Source organism: Dipteris shenzhenensis, chromosome 16 (assembly GCF_047967505.1).
Source record: "Dipteris shenzhenensis isolate YYH24624 ecotype China chromosome 16, Dip_SZ_1.0, whole genome shotgun sequence".
Lineage (NCBI taxonomy): Eukaryota > Viridiplantae > Streptophyta > Polypodiopsida > Gleicheniales > Dipteridaceae > Dipteris > Dipteris shenzhenensis.
In genome coordinates, this window is record NC_141611.1 from 8,592,792 (window position 1) to 8,600,887 (window position 8,096).

At 43.7% G+C, this 8,096-nt stretch overlaps 2 protein-coding genes across 2 annotated transcripts; both read left to right on the forward strand.

Annotated features, from left to right (window-relative positions):
* The first annotated feature begins 415 nt into the window (after positions 1–415).
* On the forward strand, positions 416–2,803 carry LOC147892504 (uncharacterized). Its single transcript, XM_087387417.1, has 7 exons — positions 416–530; positions 629–941; positions 1,081–1,686; positions 1,864–1,920; positions 2,053–2,202; positions 2,481–2,605; positions 2,724–2,803. The coding sequence occupies exons 1-7, from the start codon at positions 416–418 to the stop codon at positions 2,801–2,803; spliced, it is 1,446 nt and encodes a 481-aa protein (XP_087243543.1).
* Positions 2,804–4,795: 1,992 nt separating this feature from the next.
* LOC147892505 (serine/threonine-protein kinase STY13-like) lies at positions 4,796–7,188 on the forward strand. The gene is made up of 3 exons (XM_087387189.1): positions 4,796–5,315; positions 5,420–6,362; positions 6,544–7,188. Exons 2-3 carry the CDS (start codon positions 5,482–5,484, stop codon positions 6,884–6,886), a joined length of 1,224 nt encoding a protein of 407 aa, XP_087243315.1. The 5' UTR covers positions 4,796–5,315; positions 5,420–5,481; the 3' UTR covers positions 6,887–7,188.
* Positions 7,189–8,096: the final 908 nt, after the last annotated feature.

An 8,096-nucleotide genomic window follows, 5' to 3' on the forward strand; every position in this document is an offset into this window, starting at 1 on the left:
CTCCACGACTTGCACAAAGCAATTTTTTCACTGACGGCTAAAGCAGTTTCGCTGAAATGTATTAAAGCTAATGGTTGAAGGAGCCTATTCTTGAGGTTAGTGGAAATTCCCGAAGTTAATGCCAAGGCAAATTTCCCGGAAGCACCCTATTTTTTGCTCCTCCACGAATTTGGGGCGGGCGTACGCCCTCTAAGGAGGAGGGGAAAATGAAAAGTCCAAGTGCCCAACCACGCCCATGCACGTTAGCCTAAAAAGCACGAACCATGCACGTTTCCCTCTCCTTACCAAAATACAAGCTTGGTGGATGAAAAACTTATTTCATCATGGGCAACTCTTCTTTTGATTTTGGCTATCTTCACGTTCCTCATGAGCTTTAATCCTCTTCGTCTTCATCCTCATCACCTTCTTTGCAACCATGGCGCAATACCTTCACCACCCTTCTTCCTCCATCTCCATCAGCCTCCCAATCCTCTACTCCATCTTCTTGCTTGCAATCACGTCTCCTCCTCCTGCAGCAGCAACTCAATCAGGTCTGGTTTTCACTCTTATGTTTCTTCGATCCAGCGAGAAGATTTCCTTCCAATCACACTACACATGCGAATTTGATTTGCTGTTTTCATTCTCGCAGGACAGCCCGCCCCTAGTTCTTCCCCCGGACCGGCATCTGCACCTTCCTGGCCTCCCTCTAACCACATTGATACTCCTCCTCCTGGTGCTACCGATGGAGATTTTGAGTTTACTTGGGATACCTCTCCACCACCAGACAGCTCGTCGTCGGATCGGGGGCCGCAGGAATTCGTTGATACGTCCGAGTTCCCACCGGGATTCAACGCAGAAAGTGAGTCCAAGGTCATTACGTGGTGTGCCATCAGAGAGGAGATCGATGACTGCACAGACTTCGTGGCTCGATTAATCTCTACTTACGACTATAGCTGGACATGGTACCACCTGCTCAATTTCCACATTTCTATCCTCTTGTTTGCATGTGTCTAGTTTTTCAGCGTATGGTGGAGCTCCAAACTTGGACGAAGGTGAAATCATATCATCCTGTGACCCATGTTGATCAATGTGCGTGCGCAGTATCGAAAAAGACACTGCATTCGATTGTATACAGACAATCAAGAAAGAGGAAGCCGATCTGATGGCTCTCGATGCAGGATTGGCATACATAGCTTTTACGAAATACCAAATGAAGGCTATCTTGACCGAGGAATATTGTTATCATTCCAAATCTTACGAGGCTGTTTCTGTCGTTAACAAAAGAATGTGCGAGGAGAAACCGCGTCTGAGCTTGAAAGATTTTCGGGGTTTGAAGTCCTGTCATCCAGGGTACCTTACAGCAGCTGGATGGAATTACCCTGTACATTTTTTAGTCCAATCTGGTCTACAAAGGCCACCGGCGGCTGCGACTGGCGGTAAAGGGAACGACGAAGCCGTCATAGCAGAATTTTTCTCATATACATGTGCTCCCTCCGAGTTAAATGGGAGGGGTCTTTGCAGTTCTTGTGGCAACAATGGCTCCTGCACCACGGAGAGCTTAGTATATGCAGGCTACTCAGGAGCCTTCCGGTGTCTCGTGGACGGAACTGGCGACATCGCTTTTGTCAGAGCCGATACTGCAGAAAGGCTTTCTGCGGATGGCAAACATAGGCAAGACTGGTCAGCAAAAGCGATCGATGATTTGAGGTGCGCACTGCGAAATACAACGAAGAAACGCTCTTAAATTCTCCCGCCGTAAGCTGTGTTTTAGGATAGTAAAGACAAAGTATTATAGTAAACAGAGCAATGTTTAGACTTTGGCCAGGTAGCAAAGCCACAGTGTAGCATGCGCGTAACTGTGGCAGTGTTTGAACTCCTTTGCAGATATCTTTGTCCTCAAGGAGGCTGCAGGACGATCAACGAAAATATCGGTAACTGCACGTATGAATCAGAAGCTTTAGCCAGTCTCATTTCGTTTAAAGGGTGTTTCAAATTTGATGAATCCATTGAGATAGTCCGACACTGATTGATCGATGGCATTGTGGCGTCAATTGCTGTGCGCACCTGTTTCAGGTTTGGTTCAGTTCCTGCCAATGTTCTAATGACACGGAATTCTCAGCCGAACGACAGGCGGCTTGAGATAGTGGAGACACTGTTGAATGCCAGCCGTTCTGGCTCCTTGTACAGCCCTCAAAACTGGGACGATCATGTTCTTTCTGCTGGGTGAGTTCTTGCGACCTCTGATCCTCAAAACCAGCAACAAACTGTAGAGACTGACTCCATACATTTCTCTTCCAAAAATCTACATATTTTCATCTCTCTCCCAACTCTCCCCCACTCTACATATTTACATCTCTCTCCCAACTCTCCCCCACTCTTAAACACGAAAGGATCAATCGACGTTGCAACAAAAGCGTGAATACATTGACCGATTTCTGTCTGATAGACAGGGTTTAAATATTTCGAAAACGTTGACCCTTGCCTTATTACAATTCTTGCAGTGCACAAAGTTTGGTGGAGATCAAAGCGTTAACGAGGAATGTACTTGGAGAATCGGCGATTCTGGCTCAAAAAGTTCAAGATTTCCAGCAAATGGAGACAGAAATCAACCCAGTATACAGAAGCGGTAAATACAACTGTCCGATAGGAAGATGAAATCTATATGGATGCGTCTTAATGTATGGCTATTTTTGCTCAAAGACGGAGCATTGCTGACAGTTTAGAACCGGTTTTATGGGGTGCAGGTGCATTGGATTCTGCAGCGAGCTCCTTAAGGCTTGTTGCAATAGCTTTTCTCGCTTATGGCTTACTATGTTCTCGATGACAATGGTGATAAAGCACTCAATTTCGCTACACAAACTCAAACATCTACATGAAGACGGTCGGCCTCCATAATCACATATCGAAACTCAAACATCTACATGAAGACAGTCGTCCTCCATAACCACGTATCGAAACTTGATCATCGTTGTGAATAATTGTCTAGCATAACTCAACTTGTAATCAAGCCTTACCACCAATTGTATACACCAATCGTTCTTTCCTAGAGGAGAACAACATGAACACCATGAAAATCTATGAGCTGTAATGCTATTAGAGTTATGAAGCGTAGAAGCACAGATCAAGAAACGTGGTACATGGCAGCCTCCAAAAAATGTAATGCCAAGCTGAGATCCCCTTGTGATGCAATTTTATCACCTACTTTGTGATCGGTCCATCTGGCTAGTACCGTGAAAGTTTTCCACTTTACTAATGATAAGAGTTTCTTCAGCTATGTAGTATCCATTTCCTTCTGCCTAGTATTAAAGCTTAAACAATTTTATCGCATATGCCTTAGCGATCTTATCATCGATATGTTCATAGTGGTCGAAATAGCTAGTGAACAGATTAAATAAATATATATCAAAACAAGAAGAATTTAAATGCCACTCTTCAATTTTATCGTATATGCCTTAGCGATCTGGTAATCGGTTAATTTATCATCGATCTATGGTCGAGAATAGTGACATATACCTTCAAGAGATGGCCTTATATCGTCGAGATTCAGAGACTTACAACTAAGTGATCATGCAATATGTCTATAAGCAAGATTTTTTAAATATATACTAGAGGATACCTTGAACTTCTCTTAGTCATGGTGTTATTGCTTTTCTCGGGTCCTTGGGTTAGGAGGACACACAATGTACTATTGTAAATTTCGTTTCTATAGGCTTATTGGGAGAAATTTGCCATGGTATTGCTTTTGTTTCTAGCATTAGGAGAAAAGGAACTCATTTTGGGTCCCCTAAGAAATTTGCTATTTTCTCATTTTCTTTACTCCAAAATCTACAAAAGTGAACTTGCATTAAATGCTCCTATCAATTCTCTCTTTAAAGCGAGTTTCGCGTAGTCCCGACTCATGGCAGTAGTAGATTTTTTGTGTCAGAATTCCATAATTAACGATTAAGAATATTTGTTTTTCAAAATTTTAAACCTTCGCATGAAAGATAAACATGGACTTATTGCGGTATATATGGACTTATCGTTGTTGACTTATGTAGGCCGCAAGATTCCGTGGTCAGAAACTCATAACTAACCTTTAAGGATCTTTGTTTTAAAAATTTTAAAGACTAATATGGATTTATCAAAGTAAGTCCATTGCTAACACTTTGTTTTATAAAAGCTGATGAGGGTGTGAAGCAATGGGACAATGCTTAGGGGGGTCATTCATCATATCTAACCCTATTGATCACGTGAGTTCAACAGAAGGATATTTTTAATATCTAAATTTTACAGAAATTAATATACATAAGGGAGTTTTTTAAATGATTTTGGAAAAAATTTATAGATTTGTATAGAAAAAGGTGCATTTTATTAATGAAAAAATTACTGATAAGGGATTTTACAAATAGGCCTTGAACGCACGTGATATTGAGGGTTTATACATAGTGATCCCCCCCAGGGACAAAGTTGCTAAAAAATATAACATGCGAGTAAAACGTTTGCTTGGGTGTAGCCAATCACGAAACTATTTTCAAGGCCATTTTAGGGCCGCAACGCGGCGCGCTCCTAAGTCATGGCCCAAACATAGACCATAATGAGTGGAGTGGGTGCTCCTTGGATTGAGCTGAAGACACCGTTCATGACCGGTCTCGAGTTTCGCGTGCCAGGTTGAAACACGGGCGCAAGGGGTGTGGAATAGTGAAAAAGCGAAAAAGCTTTGAAGCGCGGGTCCCATGGGGACGGGGGGGGCGAGAACCCCTTGTAGTGGCCACTGCCCATGAGTGTGCAAATTGATGGTCATGGGGTATTATTGTTAGAGACCGTTGGTCAACGTAAGTCAAACAATGACTCCTGTTGTCTTTCCTCGAGAGCAGCAGCATATATCTTTGTTCTTCTGTTGAGCTTACCTCCTCCATAACCCCGAGCTGTTTCGATGGTGGCTGCATCACCTTGCCAGACCTTGAGTTGCTCATCACCTTTGCAACATCGAGCACTGCATCAGCAGCTATCTGGTTACCAGCGATCTTTCTGAGGAAGAAGAGAGTGCCCTGCCCCGGATGAAGTTTGTGAGGTCCAGCACCAGCTGCTTTGTGGCTCGTGCCAGAGCTTGGTCTACTAGAGAAAGAGACTGAGAGAGAGGGAGAGGGGCAGCGGGGAGGCGGGGGCATTGCCTGGAAGATCGAGCAGCTGCTGTGTTGACCTGGCCAGAGCTCGAGCTACTAGCCAAGGAGGGAGTGCCCCAAAGATCGAGCACCAGCGCGAACGGGGTCCAGCTTCCTACGCCTCTCTCGCTGCTCCACACGATCGCCCATCTGTCATGCTGCCCGAGCTTGGGTGAAATCGCTGTGCTTCTGGTCAGATCCTTCGCTCTAATTTGAGTGAGTCTTTGTGAATATCTTTTGGAGACTCCGTACAACCAAGAATACTTCATTTCTACGTCACTGGCCGTTTTCTGTAGGGGCAGATTCTGCTTAAGAAACTCCTTTTACACAGTTCAAGGTCCGAGCACAGTATGCGAGCATGACGGGGCAGAATGGAGAGTATTATGTCTTCACGGAGGGTAACTATCGGAGGTTGGCCGATGGATCAGACAACATGTCAGTGGACAGCATGGGGAGCATTCAAACTAGCAACGGCGGCGGCTCCGTTACGATGTCAATTGCAGACAGCAGTGTGGGATCGAACAACAACTCTAGAACAATCATGCTTATGCATCCCGATTTGAAGTCGAGACCAGCGAATCTTAGCGCAAAAGGTGGACACAGTGTGGTCCTCAATAAGATCGCTGCACACAAACTAAGCGGAGACATGCTTACTGCTGCCCTCATGGATGAGAGGAATCCTACTGAGGGTTTGGCAGGATATGAACATTGGACCCTCGATCTACATAGGTTGAGCATGGGCCCTGCCTTTGCTCAAGGAGCGTTTGGAAGGCTGTACAAGGGAACCTATAATGGGGAGGATGTGGCAATAAAGATCTTGGAAAGGCCGGAAAACAATATAGAAATAGCGCACCTAATGGAGCAGCAGTTTGCACAGGAAGTCATGATGCTTGCGACGTTGAGGCACCAGAATGTCGTTCGCTTTATCGGAGCTTGTAGAAAACCCTTGGTTTGGTGCATTGTGACAGAGTATGCCACGGGTGGCTCTCTAAGGATGTTTCTGGTTAAGAGGCAGAATCGAACTGTTCCTTTGAAGCTTACAGTCAGACAAGCGCTGGATGTTGCCAGGGGCATGGCGTATCTACATAGTCTAAATTTCATACACAGAGACCTGAAAACTGACAATCTACTGATTGCAACTGATAGGTCAATAAAGATTGCAGACTTTGGCGTTGCTAGAATTGAGGTGCAACATGAGGACATGACTCCCGAGACTGGATCATATCGGTGGATGGCTCCGTAAGTCCAATGTGCTGTACCTCACACTCATTGTGCTGGATATTCTGTTAGGAGGCGCAGAGCATGCATGTGGCTGATGTTCCACAAGCTTTTTGTACGCGTTTTTGCATAGTACCTAATATTGCAACCTCTATAAGCACCTCTATGTGTAAAAGCTGACTTTTGTATATTCTTAACACAGGGAAATGATACAGCATCGACCTTACAACCACAAAGTCGATGTGTACAGCTTTGGCATAGTGCTGTGGGAGCTCATCACGGGTAACCTTCCATTTCAACACATGACTGCTGTTCAAGCAGCATTTGCTGTTGTCAATAAAGGGGTAAGACCAATCATTCCACCAGACTGTCCACCTACACTAGCGTACATCATGAGTTGCTGCTGGGATGCATGCCCAGATGAAAGACCGTCCTTCTTCCAGGTTGTGGAACTGTTAGAACAGGCACAAGCTGAACTTATGACAAGAGTTGGAAAAGCAAGGTTTAGGTGTGGATGCCTGACCAGTCCACTTGCATATGATTAAGTATACAATACAGGTATATAGTTCTGTAGCTTTGGTGTAGTGACCTCTCCTGCCCCAAATTTATAGGCACTATATTTCAGGTTGAGTTTGGGAATGCTCCTGGATTCATCTAGGTATATACTATATTTCAGGTTCTTCACTAAAAATCCGAGGAGAGGTATTTTGATCTTGTTTTAAAGTTTTGGGCGAGACTGAAAGTTCCATTTTCATACATTGTCTTCAGTACAGTGTCACTTTGACCCGATGTATCAGTTTTTCCCCTTAAATATGCCTAAGGCTGGCAATGAGAACTGCTTCTTTGCGTTTTTATCTTCCATTACTGGTAAATAATTTACCAGTGGACATGAAAATGATTGTTACATTTTTTGCAACTGCAGTCAGTGGTGCATGTCTTGTTTTCCGTCTTATTTAAAATTTTGGTGATGTCTGTTGTTTTTGAAGTTCTATAGACACATACACACACTTGCACAACTTGCAAACGTATGCATGTGCAGCATGCACATGCACAAGCATATGTTATTGCTATGTGAGCTTACATTACCTGTCTCATTGCCGTCTCATTGCCCTCAGGACCAAGGGGAGTAATTGTCATTATATGAAGATTCTGTCTGCCTACTCATACGTGCTGCCTTGTTTTCAGTCCCCTAAGCAGGCTGTTTTTGTATTGTTGTTTTTGTTTGGATAAACATCAGTCTGAGTAGGGTTGTGGCTGACTTCAGGCCCAATGACTTCAGTGCAGCTGAGCTGAGAATCTACAGGGAAATGCAGGTCTTATGGTTCTTAAAACATGAAATATTGATGAAAGGTGTGAGTTTTAAAGTGATTTTATGTTCTGCTGATTTTATGGTTCTTAAAACATGAAATATTGATGAAAGGTGTGAGTTTTTAAGTGCAAAATTGAGTGCAAAGTGCAGTGGCATCTCTCTCTCTCTCTCTCTCTCTCTCTCTTTGTGGTGGACATGACTTTCAAATTTGAATTGCTGCTGTATTACAGCTGATAATTTTTTTAAAATAATAAAGATGCTGATATGTAAGGAGTTGTAGTACGCTTGGCTGAAAAATCTTAGAGAGCGTTATGCCTTGTATCTCGAGAAGTCCAAATTTGCAGCTTTTTTCCTTGAGGCTCAGTTGTCTCCTGTAGAGATTGATAAAGTATCAGTTATATGGATCACTGGCTCAGATGTTGATGCTTTTATTTTCTTGACTAACA

What these genes read in the sequence shown, in the direction of transcription:
- LOC147892504 (XM_087387417.1), top strand. Translation starts at nt 416, where the DNA reads ATGGCGCAATACCTTCACCACCCTTCTTCCTCCATCTCCATCAGCCTC. An exon ending in GAAAATATCGGTAACTGCAC is followed by an intron (nt 1,921 to 2,052) that starts GTATGAATCAGA and finishes CACCTGTTTCAG; the next exon opens with GTTTGGTTCAGTTCCTGCCA. An exon ending in GATCATGTTCTTTCTGCTGG is followed by an intron (nt 2,203 to 2,480) that starts GTGAGTTCTTGC and finishes CAATTCTTGCAG; the next exon opens with TGCACAAAGTTTGGTGGAGA.
- LOC147892505 (XM_087387189.1), top strand. Translation starts at nt 5,482, where the DNA reads ATGACGGGGCAGAATGGAGAGTATTATGTCTTCACGGAGGGTAACTAT. An exon ending in TCATATCGGTGGATGGCTCC is followed by an intron (nt 6,363 to 6,543) that starts GTAAGTCCAATG and finishes TTCTTAACACAG; the next exon opens with GGAAATGATACAGCATCGAC.